The following is a 22,329-nucleotide window of genomic DNA, read 5'->3' on the forward strand; positions in this document are numbered from 1 at the left end:
GGGTTATTTTCTTTCTGTGATGCCTCCCCCTGAAGAGCCCCGGACCCAGCCAACCGAATAGCACACCTTCTGGGTGTGACCACCGCCAGTCACTGGGGAGGGCTGAGTCACATTTGCTTGTGGTCAGGTCCCTGGCTTTTGTGAAGGTGCACTCTACCAAGCACCTAATTCAACCCAAACAGCTCCAAAGTAAAGGTTTATTGAGGCCCTGCTCCCTATAAATCTTTTAAAAATAAAGCTGAAAATTGTCAAATGCACAGCACCATCTGAACAGAAAGGACTCTTATTTCTCAGCAACCCACAGGTTAAGAAATCATAGATGCCAAAACCCTGTTTATTGTATTTGCCTAAAGTTATAGCTAGCAAACAGTTCTCTATTTAAATGTGTTAATGCTAAAAATTATATCCCACAGCTACTCTGGGGCACTGTCTATAAATGTGAAACAGAACGGCAGGTAAATTCTCTTTGGATACTTTAAGATCAACTCAGCCTACACACTGAATGCAAGGGTTTCAATAATATAAACATGTTCAATTTTAATGACTACAAAACAAGGCCCTAAGACTGTGTAACAGTTTACCTAGGAGACATACTATTAATAATTAAATTGTATATGCCAGAGGCAGTGTTTGGGTTGGCAGAACTGACTTCTGATGGATGCCTGCTGCACTGTGACCTAAAAAAGTTTGCATCTACAATATTAATCTGTATAGGCAGGGAAAGGATTTATTAAAGATGTTGGCATTTGACTTTGACTCCACTCTAATCATTAAAATTATTCTAATTGCCAGCCAACCTAAAATATTAGAATATTGTTCTTGTGAGTCATACATTTTAATCACATTTTTCATTACCTTAAAAAACTACTCAGATTTCTTCTCTCCCACCTAACATGCTTTATATTGGAAGGTTTTTTTTTTTTTTCTTTCTTTTAATTGTTATTTTAAAAATTACTTCCAGGTACACTAAAACAATTCAGGTCTGTCAGCACAGAAAATGCGGACTGCTCATGTTTAATGCATTTTTGTCTCTTACCTACATCAACAAAAAGAAATGGGTTTTTTTTTTATACCGATTTGCCACTGATCTCCATATAACAGAACATTTTATGAGGCTTCTGGCTACAACATCAAATAACTATTTTATTAAGGGTCTTAATCATGAGAAGATCTATGACCCAGTCTTCTTTATGAAGACTTATTATGAGCTTTTATAGAGAACTCAGACTCCTGACTCATTGCGTCTTAAGATAAATGCTATGCTATGGTAAAAATATAACAATATATACTTTTATCTTAACTACAGAGAACAGACTACAGGTTACCAGAGGGGAGGTGGTTGGGGGGATGGGTGAAATAGGCGATGGGGAATAAGGAGGGCACCTGTGATGAGCACTTGGGTGATGTACAGAAGTGCTGAATCACTATATTGTATACATGAAACTAATAGTAGACTGTACTCTAACTGGAATTTAAATACAAACTTTAAAAAACCAAAGAATTTTAAAAAGCAAGCCTTCCTCTCCCTCCAAAAAAACCCAATATATATATTTTAAATACATACCAAAAGAATAAAAAAAACAGTTCCATAAGAAGGAGTGGCTTATGGAATTACGGAAAGAAGGAGCCTCACAGGCAAATGTTGAAGGCAGAGCCATCACCCTATTCAAGTACTGCTTGTGGTAACTGGACAATGAACATGGCCCCCCTCTCATTTTGTTTAAGGACAGAAATCTATAGGTTGAACAGTGAAGGTTAATAACCAATGTCTGGAATCTTGCTCTGTAGACAAAGAAGCCAATTTTGAGAGAAGGATATATTTTTGTTTTGTTTTGCTTTTTTTTTTTTTTGACAAATAAGAAGGAAACATAGCCTTGAGGGGCTTGACCATCGAGTTCAAGACACATGCAAAATGATCACAAAGGATTTTCCAAAATAACTTTGTCACTGTTAGGGGAGTACCAGGAATGTGTATGATCCTATTTCAACCCCTATGGGGTTCAAATTATAGTTTCTGATGTATGTTTTTTTTGCTGCTGCTGCCGAAAACTCTAGTGCTACAACATTCAATAAAAGTTTCTTCTCAAAAGTGTAAATTTCTATCAACTTCTACTTTAAAAATCCAACTTCATAGGAAATAAACGCTTCCTCTAATCTGTTCATCTCATCTGTTTTCTAGTTTCAAGAATTTGAACTAGAGGATTTAATAATATCTTTTTGATTTCTTCTGGGGAACGTTACAAAATTCTCCGTGTTGAAGTAACAGACAGGGGCTGGCAACACGGCTGCATTTTTAGTTACATGGCCTGTGATTATTAAGAAGTCGTTTTGTGCAGGCACTCCGCCTTGGTAACCTTTTAACACCAAGAGGAGAAAAGTGAACAAAACATGGATGTCGTTTTCCAAATGGAAAAGTGCAAAGTTCTGCGAGAGCTCGAAATGCCATTTGTTCATCCTGACAGTTAACCTTCCTGCCCATGTGAGCCTTTAAGTAGGCAGCAATCAATAATGCTAATAAGCAGAAATCAAACATCTTCTCCCCAAATTGAATTGAAGTCATAGCTGCAAAAGGCTGTAGCAGTGGGGATACGTCTTGGTAGTAAGGACATGATCTGGCCACGGGGCTCTCTAGAGTTTCCTACCTGTAAAGCAGACGGGGCACTTGAAGGTACCTCCCATTCCTTCGAAGCTGTGCTCTATCAGATGGCACTGGAGTTTGGCAGGGGAGTCGAAAGTCTGGCTGCAGAGTTTGCACTCGTGGTTCAGTCCCTCATCTGTTAAGGAGAATAAAAATTGGAGCAGAAAAAGTGAAAAATTGAAACCCACCATATCTCTAAAAGACAAGTGAATTCCCTATAACCACACACATTAAATGATTTCCGTGACCAAATATAAATATATAAGTAGCACATATGTTTTTTGGTTATTATTTCACAGAACCTATGAATTTTTATCAATTCAAAAACATTTCTGGAATTTAAAAATCCAAAGATAACCAGAAGACAGGGTTTGTCTTTGGGTAACGCACTTTATTAAGCTTTTGAAGTTTAATTAGATGTCACTGCTAGGGCATCTCCTTTTCATTATTGTGATTTTATGGCTGTGTATTTCTAAAGTCCTACAATAATGGACCCATAGAAAAATGGATAGCTTCTTCTCAGGCCTCCCCTCTGGATTACTTAGAAGGTTCTACAAGTTTCTGTTCCCAACTATAAGGTTTTTAGAGGTATTCCCACAAACTTTCTTTTCCTATTCCCAAGCTATTCAGGTAATTTTGAAATACTATTAATGCTTATAGCATTATAAATGCTTTCTTTTCATTTATCCTATAAATGCTTTCTTTTCCAGCATGGTACTCCCAGCTCCACATATCTTCTCAGTTAATGCTCCCTCTGCTTTGTAAGGCAGTTTCAATTTCACCTTGCGATCTAGACTGCCCTTCTCCAAAGGAATTTCTAACAACTCCACACTCACTTTTGACTACTCCTGGATTTTTCTTTGATACCTTTGGAACAAGATAGTAGAATAATATTTTGATGTAATAATAATTGCTACATAACGTGAAGAGGTTCTGTTGTTGACAGACACCATTATATTTTTTTAAAGGTTTTACTGTTCATGATAGACAGAGACCGAGACAGAGAGAGAGAGAGAGAGAGAGAGAGAGAGAGAGGTAGAGACACAGGCAGAGGGAGAAGCAGGCTCCAGGCAGGGAGCCCGACGCGGGACTTGATCCCAGGACTCCAGGATCGCACCCTGGGCCAAAGGCAGGGATGAGCCAAACCGCTGAGCCACCCAGGGATCCCCAAGACACCATTATTTTTATGTTGCTTTTCTCCTCATCAAAGTGTTTCTGAAATTTAAAATTTAAGGATTACTCCAACTTATTTCAATTCGCAATTATAAGAACTGAAAACCAGTAGCACTAGAACGAACAACCTCACGTTTCTTTAGTGTTTTCTGTGTTTCACAGGCTGTTGTTCTAAGTGCTGACGGAGATAAATTCGTTTAATTTAACAACTACTATTAGTCGCATTTTATAGATGAGAAAAACGAGGCCCACAGAGTTTAAGTGATTTTTTTTTTTTTTCTGAGTCACAGAGGCAATACTTGGTGTAGCCAGACCTTAACTCCAGGCATCTTGGCCTCAAGGGCCAGGATCTCAGCAAACAGGCTATAGCATACACCAGCAACTCCCAGACGACTTCTCAGAGAGAGTTAGGGCTGAGAGGCTGCAATTTAACCTAGCTTGTTATCTTTTAACCTAGCTTGTGATTTAACCTAGTTTGTTAGTTGGTCTGAGGGTTGTGGGTTATTAAGCTGTTTAACCTAGTTTGTTATACTTTTATCTTCTCCTATTTGCAGTGATTAAAAATGTTATTAAGGCACATTAGTGTCAGACATTCTAGGTCTACAGAATAAAAGGCATATTCACACTGTGGAGGCAACAAGTCTATCCTCCAAAGGTATCTCCTTTCGTGCAACACAACATGCACATGTAAGTCCTCCACTGGCTGATATCACTGGCAACACGAAGGCTCAATTACAAAGTGAATTATTATTAGCTAACTAGGAGTAAAATCGCTCTATTTGTATTCCTAATCTCTCTTCCCACACAAGTATGAGTCTTTAGAAGCAGAGGATTGGAATTTGTAAAAAGAGAAGCAAAGCACTAATTAAGCCACCCAGTACTGTCTACATTTCACAAGAGATAAAAACCTACTCTGTATTTGGGTGGCACAGTAAATTCCTTGATTATAATTATGTAAGAAGGAGTTTAATTGTGCATACTGACATGACAAGGGGTTATACAAAAAGCTTTAGGGATTATATAAGATCAAGGGGTTTTCATCTGTTCCTTTCTCTCTCTTTCTTTTTTCAATCCTGAAGTCACCAACATTTTCCCAAATTTTAGATCTTAAGAAATATTGGGAACACTGTTTATTGTAGGGAATTGGGTCACTAAGTTGATCAACAGAATTTGCCAAATTTAAATGTTTTCTATTTCCTCAATGCTGCATACCTTACTTTGGTGGAAAGAAGGTAACCAAGAGTTCTGCTTTCATCTTTAAATCTGTGTTTCACACAAGAACCAAGATGTGGCCTATGGATGTGAGCAGGTATACACATTTATTTCAGAATTCTTTTTTTATAAGATTTTATTTATTTATTCATGAGAGACACAGAGAGAGGCAGAGACATAGGCAAAGAAGCAGATTTCCTGCAGGGAGCCCAACGTGGGACTCGATCCCAGGACCCCAGGATCACGACCTGAGCCAAAGGCAGACGCTCAACCACTGAGCCACCCAGGTGCCCCAGATTCAGAATTCTTAACCCTACAATATTTGTGAAGTGACACATATGAGCCTGGTTGGCTTTCTAGAGGACACTGACTGACTGACAAACACAAAGTGAATCCTGCAAGTTAAAATGATCTTTAATGTGATGTTGTTGTCTCTTGACTATGCGTATTTTGTTTGGAAAACTAATAGAAGGGGAGAAAGATATGTGTTGCGTGAATACAAAGAAAATGTCCTTATCAATTTTTATTTCCCATCCTGAGAACAGAGAAGTTCCATCATAAAACGTTGCATAATCCAAACTTAGTCAAGTGAATTCACAAGAAGGTGACACACAGCCATAAAGCATTTATGTATTATTAGTGCAGACTTAGTTTTCATCAATCCCATACTTGGTGAAGGCACTATGATAGCAATGATCATAAAGATAGCTTCTAGCATTTTCAGAACTTTTTATAGTGTAACAGCACATTTTAATATCAAAAAAAATATTGGGAGTTCTACATTTCTAAGTTATACAAAGGTCTTTTCCAACAAGTAACTTTTCCTAGCGATTTGAGTAGGACGGAATATATATCTGAAATACCACACAGCAAATGGTAGAGGAGTGAAAGCCAGGGTGCTCCGAGCTAGATAGGGTACGCCTGTACACCTGTCTCCCACCTTCATTAACTTCCCTGGTCATTTCCCCTGTGCTCACACTTGCTTATTTCCACAGGGTCAAGTGGATAATGAGTGAGCAAGACAGGAGGACCCAAAACATTTTTATCACTCATTAACAGAACTCATTTTGTATTTTTTAACTGCAGAAGGGGGCAAGATAGTAATGGCAAACTAAAAAAAAAATGCATTTATAGTAAGGATTTCAAAAGTTTATCCTTACTCGGAGTCTCTGTGTAACTCAGCTCCTGTACATTCTCTATTTACACTGTGTGGCTAAGTGCAATGTCTTAATTTTCAAAGACTTTCTAAAAAGAATCCTCAGTACTGGGGGATCAACCTTAGGTAAGCCTTGTTTCCTTTCAAAACTGAGCTTCTCTCTTCTTGCTATCTGGGATGAGGTAGTAAGGAGCTGGAAGGTAGCACTGTGGTTTTAATTTAAAGTTGCCATTCCTGAGGTGGCACTATCAACACCTCTGATTTCAGGGGAACTTAAGCCTCAGGCTCAGGATTTTGCCTACAAAGCCATAACTTGCACCTTGTCTTTCTATCTCCCTTCTTCCTAAAGGTGCCAAAAGCCTAAAAATTCAATCAAAGTAACCATCTCTGCTCCCCGGAAAGGTAGCAGCTGACAGTAATTGGATAATACAGTCTGACTCATTTATTAAAAAGAGATTCTGAGTCAATTGATTTAATAACCATTACAATATTCCATTAAGGATATAATAGGCTAGTGCAGCCCTATTTTTTTTTATTGAGTTATAGATGAGATCTATGGATGAAATGTCTAGATTTTTCTTCCCTTTCTGCTTATCTAGAGTCTCCAGATTTTCCACAATGAGCCTAATTTGCCTTTGTAGGTGACTTTGAAAGTTAAAGACTAAAAACTGCTACTCATGCTAGCCCTTATTAACTACAACGCTGAAATTCTGATAGCCAAAGAGTTATCAGGAAATGGGCAATAGTATGAAGGACAGAAAAACTGCAGTACTGCACACTAGGCTGAGGGGTATTCTAGCCAAGTACACTTGAGAGCAGAAATGAGCACAGGGAAAGGGAGAAAGAAACATCAGAGTGAAGATTAGTCAACTGAATGAGGAGAATATGGAGCTTTCAAAAATAAACCTGCATCTTTCCAGAACAAACAGAAAATCCCGGTTTGTTGTGTGCTGGTGGAGGGGAGCATGCGTGTGGCCAGCACTATCGGTCCAAGGTCAGGAAGGGCAAGAGTGGAGCTGGCACCACCGAGAACATGTTGCAGGCCAGCAACTTCCCGTGCCCGTCAACCACTTTAAAGCACGGCCAGAGACGGTGTGGGTATAATTGAGAAATTATTTCCCACATATAGAAATTTCAGCTCAAATAATTACTTCCACTTGTTAATCTCCATTTAAGTGTGAATGTAAATGTAAACAGGAATCGAGTCTACATAGAAGACACTGATGCTAATGTAAATATTTACTTCACTATTAAATGTTTCAAAGGAAGAGTCTGAATACATAATTGCAATACAACCTGATGATCATTTACAAAACTTTGTGCTCTAAGGACAAAATCTGTTTGTCTGAGGCCAGTTCAAAGGGGAATGGTAATTTCTATCTCTCCAATTTAGAAAACGTTGACCAACACTGCTATTAATCAGCCAGCTTTGTAACAGAAAAAAGAAATAATAGCTGCCATTTGGATGTTCCAGCACAACTCAAGTTATAAGCTCCAACATGGCAATTGTTAGCTTAACAGAAGACACTGACATTTCAATATAAGCTTTAAACAAGAGAAACCCTTTAAGCAGCCTCCAGACTGTGTGTCCCATGTTTATACTCCTTTTCCTTCAATAAAAACAAAAATCTAGAGCAGCTACAAGCAAATGTTCAGTGGTTGACTTACATGCAGCTGTTATCTCAGGAATCACTGGGGGCCCCCTTAGATCGTCTGATCAACACTGCAGCCATTACGGAGGACCAATTTGTAACGGTTTATAAGTAGAACTCCTTCTCTTATTTACCCTCGAGACTGGCCAGAAGGGTCCTCCAGCCTCTTCCACTGCATAAATCTATAGGCTAAAGTCCAAAGATACAAACCCCTCTTGGTGCATCATCATGTGGCAGGGGCGATACTTAAAAAGCTCTGATCTGAGTGGGAGTAAACTCTGCCCTTGGAATCCAAACAGAGGAATCAAATGCCCTGCAGTTGTAATTTTTCCAGTTCGAACGTGTATACCGCTATATCCTTACATATATTTTTAAATCCAAGAAAACTATGCCCCAAACCAATTCCCAACCCCCAACCCTTTACTCTGCTTCTCCTCTTCCCCGAGTTAATTTCCAAGCACACATTTATAAGCTCGGGGTCTGAGGAGTAACAAAGAAAAGCCACACATGACAAAACTCACCCCTCGGCTACACTGGCTCACCCTAGAAACCAGGAGTAGAAAAATAGGCAGAGTGTGCTGTAATTTGCCATGCGCGCAGCTATCACATCTCTCTTAGATCCACGGCGCTCGGGCCACTGTGATTTGTCGTGTTCTACACGGCACATACTTCACGGCCGCAACCCCAGCACGCCGAGGTGCTGATTTGGCAATGGAGAGTATTACTTGGGCGCCAAGGTCTGCCAGTAGATTAGTCATCAAGGCCCCAAAGTAAGGCCGAATTCGAGCGTCCTGAACGTGACACGGACCCTTTCCTTCTCACACTAGTTAAAAAGCTCTGCCCTGTTTGGCTGCACAATTCGACAGGAAAATGCAAGTCGCCTGAAGACTGACCCTTGCCCCTTCCTGGATTTTCTCTCATTGGCGGGACGGCAGTGTCTGCCACCACCGTCAGGATTTCTATGTCACACAAGAGAGGAATCCGCGATCCAAGCGTGAGATTCACAGTAAGAGAGAAAGGGCATCGGGGATACTTGGAGAAAATGAGCACCAGGTGCCTTGACTTTGACGGGCCACGTGGGCCACCCTTCGGTATCACGAGGAAAGCAAACTGATATGCGTCCTGTGTGTCTCAGTCAGAATTTTATTTCAAGGAGCGTCAACAAGGTGCAAGCCTGCATTTAACTCCGTTACTCCCTGGTTTTGGCCCAGGGTCTTAAAGGCGACAACGCTTTCGGACTTTATAAGCAAAGCCACTGATACTGACACTGTTATTTCCTGTCTTGAACTTCTCATTATCAGCAGGGCTGGAGCAGGAAATGATTCAACTGGGGTAGGCTGCATTGTACCCAGCAGATTTTAAAGAGCCCAGGGGCTGCCTGGAGCCCCATAAACATCAGCAGCTTGGAAGCTAGCAGGAGGTCCAGGTGGGCCAGGATGGGAGAGGCAGGCAGGGGGATTTTAGATGCTCTGAGATGCAGTATTGTCCAATTCTTTGCCGATTATTATCGGTCGTGGATATTAGTTATTTGAACATTCTCATGTAGGAGAAAATACTGGAATACTGTTCAAACAATACACAATAAAACAAACAACCTACTAAAAAAAGTGGTTTCCCTCTACCTGTGGGCACTCAGCAGTGATATTTTGGCACGCATCTGAAATTAAGGATGAGCATGTAGACAACAGATATTTTCCAAACCTGACCAGTGTGTTGGCGCCTCCAGGTTGTCAGCCTTCTTTACTTCCCCAATCTAAACAGGAGTCCACAGTTGAAGTCTCAGAGATAGCATACATACAGTGCCAGCAAATAGCTTTAAAGTTAAAAATCTGAGCTTATAGCATTTTCACTTAAAGAAAATAATAATCAGTTTTTGGTAACGCATTGATAAAATCGCGTTGAGTTCCACTCACCCCTCTCCCAGAAAAAGCATTCTTAACTAAGAGAAGAAGCACCTGTTTCTCAGTAAAAAGACTGTGACCCCTACAAAAGGCAAAGGTGGGGACAGGGTTAGGAGTGAGGACTGTGACTAGCTAAGTCTCAAGTACATCCTTTTGACCCGTTTCTGTAGAATATAGAGTGGCTTTAAAAAAAAAAAAAGTTAGCTTGTGGTATAAAGCATTAACTTCAGCATATGCCTGTGCATTGCACTGAAAGGGATCCAGGTTCCTTGAAGTTAATTTTCCCCTTATTTCTGCTCGCTTGAATACATAAAAGTAATCTTTTTTTCTTGCACAAAGTTTTCACCACCTAAGCTTTAGTGCTGCAATGTTCTTCGCCTTGACAGCAAGTTTCTGAGCACACAAGATAATATAAAAATTTACTTCCCTTTTGCATAATGATTAGACATACAATATGACTGGAAATAGCAGGTTTCCAAATCAGTAATGCCTATCAGCTCTTACCTTGCCTGGTAAAGAGTGGTGGATAGCAGCCCAGGCCATCTCAACACAAGGGAGTGGCAAGCACTGAGTTTGGGGTTAGTCATCAATTTGTGTCACAAAGCAAGTTTCAGGAGGGCAAGGACGTTTGTCTGTTTTGTGCATCGATGAATGCCAAATACCTTAAACAGTACAGGGCTCATAGTTGGAATGAAATAAATATGTACTGAATTTATGGGAAATATACCTTTAGCTAGTCCTACATCTAATTTCAATTAGAACAAAATGCCAAGACGAACACCAAAAACAGTATTTATTATTTATCAATTGTTTTAAGAGTTTGCTCCATTCCCTTGTACATTAAGCCTCACGTGATGACACATTTGGACCACCCAAATTTACTCTATACTGCTTGCCTTCATTATTTCCTGAAATGCGATTAAAACCCTCTGGTAAATAAAGCATGAATAAAATATAACTGTCTTATTTGCCAGTTTATCTTTGGCAAGAGACTGGTGAGCCCCAATTTATTCCCTATTTCAAGGGGAAAAGTGCTATCCTGCATTTTATATCTGAAACACAAAAAAAGAACTCTGTGTAAGAAGGGATAATTACCTTTTATTTGCCCTAAGTCACAGAGAAGGCTCTCCATCACACATCCATGACCCATAGTTATTTTTTTAAACGATTTTTGTTAATAGTTATGTGTTCTTACATCACAAAGTTCCATCCTTTTAACTAATTGGTTAAATCAGATGTATGCATTGATTACACTCTTTGCTTAAAAATTCTCTTGTTTGATATTAAATACCTACTCTTAATGCTCTCACATCTGGGATTTCTGGCACTGATGGAAGTACAGGTATATTTACATTCGAGTACTGCACGAAAACCTCTCCCAAATTGGTAAAATTGAAAAAGGACAGCTCATGCAGCATAAACCAAATGTAACCTGCTTTAGAGTTAAATATATCAGGAAAACATCTTGGGGTACTGAGACAGTGTAACAGTCAATATTAATTCTGCACAGCAGTGAGCCGGCCACGGGAGCCACACACTGGACACAGTTCTCATCAGGTACGTGTTCGTGTTACTGTGCTGGGTTTATGGCCAGGGTCAGGGCCTTTTCTTTTGTTTACCTTCTTCTTCTTGGCATAAAGCCACTAGTTATCTGAAGGAGAAAGTCTCTGAATGCTGAGAAGCTGTTTATCTTTGCTAGAAAGCATTGCTTGCTATTGCTGATGATTTTAAAACAAAATAACAAAACAAAACAAAACAAACAAAAGAAATGGAACAAGGTTCACCAGCTTTTGTAAACATTATGGATCTCAACAACCATGGGGTTTTTAGTGCCCACAGGTTCAAGACAAGAAACTAAGTCTGGCATTTCAAAGCTAATTATCTTCCTAAGAAACTTCTGTTATGGACAACTTTTTGCAAAATCATCTAAACTGCGGTGTTTAGAAACGAGGTTCACTGCTAAAGCACAAGTTAAAGCTGCAATGGGTGGAACACGAAGGTATAAAAGGGGCAGGGGTCTCCAATCTATTAGGGACCTTACCCTGCCCCTTCTACTTTGTGGGGGTAGGAAGAAAATCCTAAGCAGCAGCATGAAAATCACAATACTGCACATTATTTGCAAATGACTCATATTTTTATTGTTCTATTGGTGTGACCTTAGAAACTCGGCCTTGAAGAATAAAAAAAGGTAATGGGGCAATAAGTGCAATAAGATTTCTAAAAACAGTTTATTGGGAATGTGCTGTGAAACTGGAATTCTTCTAATCAAACGATGCCACCCCTTAGAGAAATTTTCCTGTGCATTATTAAAGTGATATACTGCAGTACTAGTTAGAGCTCCATAACCTTTAAATTGCCTGATTGTAATTAAGGCCACTAGTTTTATTTAGGAAGGTTCAAGGAGGCTCAATTTAAGTTGGCTTAACTAGTGTGAATTTAATGTCATGCTGCCAGAAGGCAGAGGAGCTCTCTGGCCTGGCTGTTCTGTGGCACATGCAGCTGTGGGGATCATGAATTCTAAATTAAGCCCAGATTTAAAGAAACTACAGATATCAGAAAGTAGCTGGATGTGTGCAAGTACACATTCCCATGGTTTCTTGTGTACATCATTCATTCATTCTTTTATTCATCCATCCATCCATCAATCCATCCATCCATCCATCCATCCATGCATTCATCCATCCATCCATCCATCCCTCCATCCACTCATTATACAGGCAGTTTCCTAAACTGGGAATCTAAATATGTCTGATTATTTATAGTGTGACTAGAAGGGGTTTATAGTGACTCTTAAAGGAATAATGATCACTTTGATTGAAATGTGGGGCTTAAGATAATGTTCAGTCTACACTGATGATTTGAAATAAAGTGTGCTTGTAACAGAGTTGTAAAGGCAAGAAGGTTATTCACCTTATAAAAGAAATTCTGAGAGGGAACATTTACAGTTAGCTAGAGGAGGAAGAAAGGGGGCTATTTGGACAGGCCACTAAAAGGAGTGCTGAGCATAACATATACTGCAAACAAAAGGTAAGAGAACATGAAGGTGCTCAATGCACGGACTAGCAGAAGCAAAGGGTAGCAGCAGAAAGAAAACAAAACGCTTAAGGACTTGACCCATGTTCAAAATTTTACTGGATGTAAGCTCAAAAACATTCATCTCTGGATAGAATGCTGGCACTCTTCTGTAGCTCCAACGGCAATAATGATAAATGAATTTCTTTACAGCCAAGTGGCTCAAGCAGCCAACTACGTTACCACTATATAATTAATAACAATAAGCAATTAAAGAGAACAGCAGGTTACAACTATAAGGTGTCAAAATATATCAGCAAAGGAGAAAGCTGCAACAACACACTTAAAAGAAAAATAAACGTACAGTGTGTGAACCTATAGACACTCACTTCTTCCATACGATCTTGTAGATAAAGCTTTTATGCTTAAAGAAAAATAGAGGATGGCATAAAGCTCCCATAAGGTGATTAACGTTCCTCCAAAACCAAATAACGCTCCCAAGGCTCAGAGAAATCTGAAAAGTGATATGGGAAACATGATTGTGAGGACCCAGGAGAATTGGCTGACCATGGTTTGGCGTTATCTTTTTACTAAGAAATATTCTAATAAATACCTCCCTAAACTGTATTTGTTGGCTCAAGTGTTTTCAAAGATCTCAGAACATTGTGCTGTTTTATGGAAAATGAAGAAGCAATAAGCTAGGAATGCGTAGGGGAAGAAATGAAAGGGTAAATGTTATATAATTGGCTAAATGCTGGGATGTTAGATAAAGGTTAGAAGTGGCCATGGAGACAATCTAATTAACTGTGGACTTGTTTAAAAGATGGGGAAATTGAAGCTAGATATAGTAACTGACATACTCATGATGGCAAAGTGTTTGGTTGTGGTCAGTGTCAGAATTCAATGTTCCCAAAGCCAACACAACACTGTCCCACCAAACCCTCACTTAAAAAAAGTTTCCTGCTTCTTTAGTACAATGATTTAAGTCATTAGCTAAGCTAAGTAAGTTGCTGTCTTTCTAGATCTGAGTAATGTGCAATAAGTTCTTCATATTTCCACGCCACCTGGTCACTCCTTTGCTCCTGGACAAGGCAAAGCCTGAACTTACTCCAGTCTACTTTATCTTTATTCCTTACTCCCTGACCGACTATTGTTAAAGTCTCTCTTGCCCTGATGGGAGTGTTCCTCTCCCATTGGAAGTGAAATGAAGCCTTAACTAATATGCAGCCTCTGTGGGATATGGAAAGTTAAACCTCTTTTATCTCCAGATTCTGCAAGAAGCTAAGAACACCACTCTTGTTAAAGCGCTTTGGTCTGAGCTGTCAATGTGAAAGAAACACCTGTGACCATACAACTTGTGATGTAGAAGAAATTCATGGCTGAATGTTGATGCTTTTCCTCAATGGCAATAACCTATTGATTTGGTTAAACTGTCACCTGAAACCCTGCGGAGACCTGGCTTGAACTTTCCATTATGGAACTATAATTATTCAAAAATAAAGACTGATTTCTTAATTTGATTCTCCCTCTAGCTAATTATACCTCTTTAAGTCCCTGAATCATTCCCTGATATGGGACTAAATTGAGTATTTGGGAAGAATCTGGAACTGCACACATATTCCTAAGCGTGTGGCTTACTAAAAAGGTAATGCCATAGTTATGTATGGAAAATAGGTTAGCTCAATATGTTCCTAACCTACTTTTCTCTCTTGGGCATCATTCTGGATACACCAGCACATCTAGGCACTATAAGCTGAAGCCAAGATATTACTGGCATACCAATGAATCATACTTATTTCTATTTCCCTCTGTTTCCTGTCAGTCAAGAGCAACATAAGTGAGAGATTATTATCTGTTGAGATGAAAAAAGAGAAGGAAGAGAGGAGAGGCAGAGAGAGAAGGAAGGAGGGAAGGAAGGAAAAAGAAAAAAGAAATAAGGGAGGGTAGAAGGAAGAAAGGAAGACCAAAAGATTTATGCTGTGGGACAGACACCTGGATAGCCCAGTGGTTGGGTCTGCCTTTGGCTCAGGTCATGATCCCGAGATCACGGATCCTGGGATTGAATCCCGCATCAGGCTCCCACCGGGAGCCTGCTTCTCACTCTGCCTATGTCTCTGCTTCTCTCTCTCTCTCTGTATCTCTCATGAATAAATAAATAATCTTTAAAAAAAAGATTTATGGTGTAACAAATCTTTCTGTCTTATTTCTACTTAGCTAGGAAGTATAGTGAAAAAGTACATATTCCTAGGTGTTTTGTCAGATCAAAAACCAAAGCTATAGACTATGAAATGGGCCTAACAAAAACCATGCATTAGTTAATAAGTGTATCTGTTAAATGAAGAATGAGACATAATAATTAAGGATTGCTCTTTCTTAGATAGTAATTCCTTATATTACCTTCTGCAAAGCTATGAAATATTTCTAAGACTATAATTCCAAATTACAAATAGGCTTTGGGCACAATAAATTTTTAATCCCCTATCTTCATGACAATTTTTCTACAACCTGAACCAGCTCATTCTAAATCTGTTCTCAAAATTTAAGTATTGTATGCTGTGTCAATATAAAGAGGGTGGATAATCTTCTGACACAAAAGGAAATCTATTGAAAAAAATCACTAAAATATCTATCAATGGCTTTAAACATTTTATATACTTAAAAGATCTGCTTTGCCCCTGTGTGATGTGATGCAATCAGCATAGAATTCCAATGCTGTCTTGAACAATTTAAGTCGAAATCTGATACTCGACTATAAAATCTATGTCCTTTCTGAAAATAAATCACATTTAGCTCACTTATCAATTTCATTCTTAGTAAAGAAAAATACAGAAGTTCAGGATAAAAGGTGACCTATGGTGATGTCTTGGCCTTCTACTCCTTCTTTGCTTTGGAAAAGCAGAAGCAATGTTTGGTTTCTTAAAGACAGAGATTAGCATCAGAGTTTTTATATCTGATAATTTCAAGAAAAGTAAATACTCTGTATAATACTGTAGGATAGTAACCATTGGATAAGATAGGAGGTGAACAGCCTGACATGGACCAGCAACAAAACTTTTCCTTTTCTGAATATTGGAGGAAAAACAGTTTCAGAAATTAAAATGAGAGTGAGAAAATACAGAATAGCATTGTTTGTGAGAAAAAGGCAGTATATATTTTCAGCATATTTGCAACCAATCACAATAACTGACCATACATAGATACTTATATGAGAAGAATGCCCAGTAATAAATTAAATTGTATTTCTTGGAATGGAAAGAGAAGTTTCCTTAATTAAATATTGGTTCAGCTACTACAAAGGAATAAAAATAAAATAAAATTTCAGAGAATTAGACATACCTAAGACTGTCACAATATCCTTACGAGCAAGCACTTGATCATGGGCTTCTTGGCCTGACTAGTTCATTCCCAGTCTCCTTATTCTACCTATTGGCACCCACAGTACAGGTGGATACTCTCTCAAAAGGGAACAGCCTGAGAAACAGTAAGAATGATGCCATCGAGTGATACCCAGGGGGACCTTATAGAGTCTGGGCATCTGTCTTTTGAAACGAATATTAGAAATTCTGTCTTAAAGCGATAACAGCAGGGAAATTCCAAATCAAAGTAGTCACTGTGGCCTCAACTCACCCGATTAGGTCTACATATTACCTCATCTACTGCAAAAGATCATGCTTTGTGCTCAGGCCAACATGACTTTCAAGCTCAAGAAGCTGAATGGAGTGTCTACACAATTTAAGCTCTGTCCCCACCTCCTTCTGAGGGGCCCTTAAGAAAGAGGCTCTTATCAATGCTAAGACTATTATAATGGTACATTTTCCTCACATTACCTCTACCTGAGGATGTTTAACAATCACCTCCATATATTTATATAGCATTGTGGTGTGGGTTTATATACATGGATTTCCAGTTAATCTGCTTATAAATGGATTGGTCTAGGTAACCCAAATCCTAGGAGAAGTCCAACTAGTTTGCTAGAAGTCCAACTAGTATGTGAGTAGTTACTGTGAGAAGTGGGCTCAAATCTGAGGCTGGGGTCCAGATTATGGGGAAGAAAAAGAATTAAATTTCAACGTGTAACCATGTTTTTTTTTTTTTTTTTTTTTTTTTAAACCATGTTTTGAGTTAAATCACCTATGCTTAGTTTAGTTGGTCCCTATGCTCAGGAAAGCAGAAGAATGCCTAGCAGCTTGTGCTGATAATATGTGTTTAGTTAAGACAATGAATCACAGTAGGGAGAAAAAATTAGAAAAATGTACCTTCAGCAGAGACCTTTCTGATTATCTTAATGGTTTATCTTAGTGCCCTTTTAAGGCTTAAGGACAAACGTATGATGTTCTTTTCCTTTTAGGTTATTTTCAAATTCATCAAGATTGAGTTCAAAACTTGGCATTAAAAAATCTGACGAATTCTTGAAGAAATAACATATTTCAGTTTTGCTGGTATGGGTTAGAAACCCGAACTGATTCATCTTATTAAGCAAATCTGTTGTTGAAAACCAAAAAAAGTCATTATTTTCAAACTGTGTGAAGCAAGGCAGAATCAGTTGTTTCTCAACAAATGGTACCAGTTACAAAAGCTGTTTTCTCTTCCTCATGTGGAGATTTTCACATAGACTGTTAAATATAACTTACTGAGTTGATTTGGAAAATACCAAGAAAACCATATACTGTGCAGCTCAAATGATTGGAGCTAACAAAAACAAACAAACCCTCCCTGGCCCCCAGAAATGTAAATAAAAAGTTAGATTTCCCTGTACTACATTTGATTGCATTAATTGATGTTTAAAAAAAATCTGTTGAAAATAAAGCCCAGCAGTAGCATTTTTCTTTCCTAAATCACAATAGCAGCACATTACAAACATTACCAAAAGGTCCCCTGGTACGATTGTAAAGTTCCACTCTGGCAGTAAACGCATCTACTGTGTGTTCTCTGTTTTCATCTCTACCCTCCCAAATACGTAAGAAAGCAGGTCACAAATGCAATTGAGCCCCTTTGCACATTGATTAAATATTAATTTCTGTGAATACTCAGAATGGTCAGCCACTAAATCCTGTTCAATTTATAAAAAACAAAATCTTATTCTCAAATAGGGTTTGGGCAGGTAGGCGGATCACTACCACTGAGTCCAGTTTATAATCTGTCCTCGATCTACTGTCATGAAAGTTGCTTCCACAGGGAAAGGAAAATTAGCTATGTGCCATGCACTTGGTAGGCCAAGCATACCAGCAAACACAGACCTCTATCGGGGGCTTACACTGACTTATGCTGGCTCGGGGAGAAGAGGTAGTAAGTATAAAAGTCCTCGTAGACACTTGAAAAGCTTTTCTTTCCATAGGCCATGGTGGAGGGATTTTAGAAACTTGGGCTTTGGAATCCCTCGACAGTGAGTAAGCTGCCCAGTTCCACCACTGCCAAGCTGTTTAATCTCATCCACGTTGTTTCATCTTGCCTTCACTCAGCCTTGTGTCCAAAGAGGCCACTGAGTCCCTACCTCACATGGCTGGCGAGGGACACAACTGAGATTGTCAAGTATCTAGCACAATGCCCGGCCTATCATAAGTGCTCTGCACGTAGCAGTTATTTCTGTTACCAGGCATCAAAATGTTTGCTCCATTTGTTTTTTGTTTTTTAAAGATTTTATTTATTTATTCCTGAGAGACACACAGAGAGAGGCAGAGACATAGGCAGAGGGAGAAGCAGGCTCTGGGCAGGACTCGATCCCAGGACCTTAGGACCGTGACCTGACTGACCCAAAGGCAGACGCTTAACGACTGAGCCACCCAGGTGTCCCTGTTTGCTCCATTTGTTGAAATATCTTATTTCAAGTGTTTTAACTCTTTAGACTTTGTTTACTCCCTTTGTTCCTCTGGATTTCTCCTCCCTTCCTCCACAGAGGAGAAAGAGAAGGGAAGCAAAAGCAGGAGCAAGAGGTGCAGGGCAAAGAGGAGCACCAGGTTTAGCATGTTTAGACGGAAGAGAGGATGTCAGCATTCCACAGAGTTGCTTTCTCCTCTATGGTCAGGTCAGCTCGCTGCCCCGGAGCAGTTCTGGGTCTCGTAGGGCTTGAGAGGCAGGTGAGGGTAGAGATGCTGAGAAGGCTCAGTGGAGGGCTGTAGGACGGGGAAAGTCAGCATGGGCTTGGGAACCACGGGGTTTGCCTTCCCAGCCTTCCCTGCTTCCAGAAACTGGCAAGGGCTGTCAAGGGCATGGGTAGCATTGGTCAGGCTTCTGAACACGTGGGATTTGGGCAGATCCAGCAGAGACCTTTTGTTGTTTTTTTTTTTTAACGGAACCCAGACACGTATGAGGAAATCTCAGCATATGGTAATGATAAACTTTAAAACAATATCCAGAAGATGTTAATGCTGGTAACTTCTCCACTTCTGAAAACCTCTTCTACTCAAGGCATTGTCGTAACAATACTGGCTATTGTTTTTCTCCTTCATCCTCCTCATCTTCTTCTCCTCAACCTAACTATGTTCTATGTTGGGATGGGGGTGGGGAGTAATGATTTAGATAACCTATCAGCATATTTGTTGGGATGACAGAAAATTGGTCCCCAAATGAGGAAGACTAGCACAGTTTATGTAGAATAAACTGTCATACTTACTGTTCCTGCCTAGCCAAGTCTCTTTCTCTCTCCCTCAGAATTCATTTCTCCTATAAGTTCCTACTTGATAGGATTCTTAGGGCATTTTATCACATTTTCCCCCATAGCATAAAGACATACCTCATTTCCCTTACAAGATACAGTTCTTCTTAATTGTGCTCCTTAATACTTACTAGGTTTCTTCTCAATACAACTGTTTTTTCATCATTGTTGAATGATGAATGGAAGGAAGGAGACAAGAAAGGAAGAGAGAGATTGAGGGAGGAAGGAGCCAGACATGGGAAACCACTGTGCAGTAAGGGATGTTGAGTCCACCTATGGCCTGGGTAGGAGTAGAGGGTTGGCCCTTCTTTGTATCCCCAAACAATTCAACATGTTAGCGAAAGAGAGCTTTTCAACTTCATAGCAGTCCTCTGCCAGTGACATGCTTCTCGCCCCGTTTTCCTACTTTTGGTCAGCCCCAAAGTTACAAAATAAAAGCCACTGTGTGTTTAGCCCTGTCCTCTTTACTTATTTCTATGTAAAACATAATAACGTTTTCCCCTTTCCTGGTGGGGACTACTTATTGCTTGCTAGTGTTCTGGTCAACTTCATTTTCTCTTGACAGGCAGAAAAATGATGGTCAGGCACTGCCCTCTACATTCTAGGGCTGCTACCGTTTCCCAGGTATGGATCTCTACTGTGTCCTTCATACAGATTTTTCTGTCTTTTACATTTTTAAGTCTCCAGTAGAAAGAATGGAATAAAAAGAATGATCTTAATGAGTACTTTCAATGCTACTGCATTGCACGTGTGCCACACTGTCCCTACTAGTCTGTGGGCAGTCCCAGTTTTCTTTCTTTAGACTGCCACCTCACCATTATGTCTAGAAATCAGAATATATCAGAAGCCACCAAGTTTTAAAAAAAAGTCCTGAGGACTAGTCTGATTTTAAAAACTGAATTAGTAGCTCCTGGGAAAAAGGCATTTCAAAATCTGAGGGTAAAATATCTGCATTGGGCATGTGCCCTACACTAGTCCCTCAAGACCTTCACCCTCCCATTCAAGTGGCTTATGATCTGACTCAGGAAAAGGGGACACCCCCTGGTCAGCTGGTGAACAATGAGCAGACAAGAAGCAGGTGCACAGCACCCTGTGTGCCAACGTGATGCTTTCCCTTGTCTTAGGGGTCTAACCTCCCCATCCATTAGCCTTTCCGACTCCCAGTTTCCCAGGCACAGGCTTGGTCTTCTCATTAGCAATGAATTCCCCGCCTCTGCGAAGAGCACAGATGTCAGGCAAGCCTGACCCAATATCTGGCTGATCAGATGCTGTTTACTTTCCTAAGCCCGAGGTTTCAGTGCATCTTGAGACGAGGCGGTGGGATTCTTCTCTGGCCCTCCTAGTTGGGGGGAAGCAATGGAATGCACAAAAGGCCTGCGAATGGCCAGAGCCCCCAGCCACAAATCTGTGTTAGGCGAGGGCTGCTGCTTTCCATGGGAAGCCTCCCTGAAGGACAAAGGGTCCAGACTGCTTCTTTACAAACAAAATCTGCAGGAGGCTCTGGTCCCCCGAAACAACCAGGCGTGCATTGGCACATCCAGCCCAGGGCAAATGGCCCACTGTCCCATCCTCTTTGGGAAATGTTCTTTGTATGGAATTAAGTAAGTGCATGTGTGCATTCGTATATGCATACATACATACAAATATGAAATGAATCTCTTTAATAATTTGAAGAAATCGTCTCAGCTTGTATACGAGGCAGTCATTAGGGGCTCGTGACAAAGAGGCCTTTGGGTTTTCTCTTTACCTTTGATCTACATTATAAAATGTTAATGCCCACCCCAGCAGAGCCCCTTCTAGAAACACACCCTTTCTCGAAAGGCTTTACTCCTGCCCGTTGCAACTTCCACTTCAGGCTCTCCATTCCTGGTTAAGTGCTGACTTTGAGCTCATGCCCAGAAGCGCTGATGTTTTTAAACAGGGCTAAGCTACACTGCTAAATAGAATTTATTGATGGTAAAGAGCACAGTGGAGATTAAATTGTGGCAGTTTAATAATAAACACACTCCTATCCTATGCATCTTGACGTTACACATATACTTCACGTATGAAACTTAACTCCAAATGTTTTGTCTCTAGCAGGTAATATAGGGTGGAGGGAGTGTCTGCGGAACCTATAATTTTGTGTTGATTAGGTAGGAAACAACCACAAGCACATATTTTGATATCTCTATTAACAGCCTGTTCATGTCTAACTGCAAAACTTGGTTGTACTTCTTTCACCATCTTTGCCCAAGACAGACCAGTAAACACAATTCCTCTCTCTATAATTAGCCTTTTCTCTGAGGGCCCTGAAGTAAGTCTGCATGCCGTAGATTTAATATCCAGTGCTATATCCATATGTGCTGCCCTTGCCTGGTCCCAGAGCATATAAACTCCCCTATTAGCAGCCTTGACTGCTTAATTATGCAGATTTTTTTTGTACCCGCCTGCCTGTAAAATTACTGTGTCTAACCTTTTTTTTTTTTTTCCTCTTTGCACCATGCTGGCCATTCTAATGAAATCGGCATAGGGGAAAGGGCCTGATTTGCAGTTATGGAAGCTGGATCGTACTGGCAATCTGTCCTTAGTGGGAGTTACAAAAGAAGTCAAATGCCTTCATCTGGTTCTACCCTATCATCCCCAAGGTGATTGAGTTCACTTCCCGATGCTTCCCAAGTTTTCCTCAGGCTGTCCAATCAGCACGTCCACCAGGGAGCCCAGTCTAGCTTGCAACAGTCTCTGTATCTAGTTACAGCCCCACCAGGGACAGTCAACCATCCACCCCCAAGCCTTCAGATGAAAACCTTTTCTAACAAGGCCGCCCAGCGCCAATGAAATAACACACATCTGCATATCCACTGGGTCCCATGTTTCTTGTGCTCATGGATTATGTATCTTGCAGCCTCTAATAAAGAAATGCAGTTCTTTGTTTAATGTTTATCTTGTGCTTG

At 40.1% G+C, this 22,329-nt stretch overlaps 1 protein-coding gene across 8 annotated transcripts in view; it reads right to left on the reverse strand.

Annotated features, from left to right (window-relative positions):
• Positions 1 to 22,329, reverse strand: part of ZNF521 (zinc finger protein 521) — a 275,219-nt gene that overhangs the window by 26,834 nt on the left and 226,056 nt on the right. For all 8 annotated transcript variants that reach the window (XM_026006512.2, XM_026006515.2, XM_072735121.1 and 5 more), the window contains one exon: positions 2,643 to 2,774. In XM_026006512.2, coding sequence (XP_025862297.1) covers positions 2,643 to 2,774 — 132 coding nt within the window. The remainder of the gene's footprint in view (positions 1 to 2,642; positions 2,775 to 22,329) is intronic.

Source organism: Vulpes vulpes, chromosome 13, assembly GCF_048418805.1.
Source record: "Vulpes vulpes isolate BD-2025 chromosome 13, VulVul3, whole genome shotgun sequence".
NCBI classification, from domain to species: Eukaryota; Metazoa; Chordata; class Mammalia; order Carnivora; family Canidae; genus Vulpes; species Vulpes vulpes.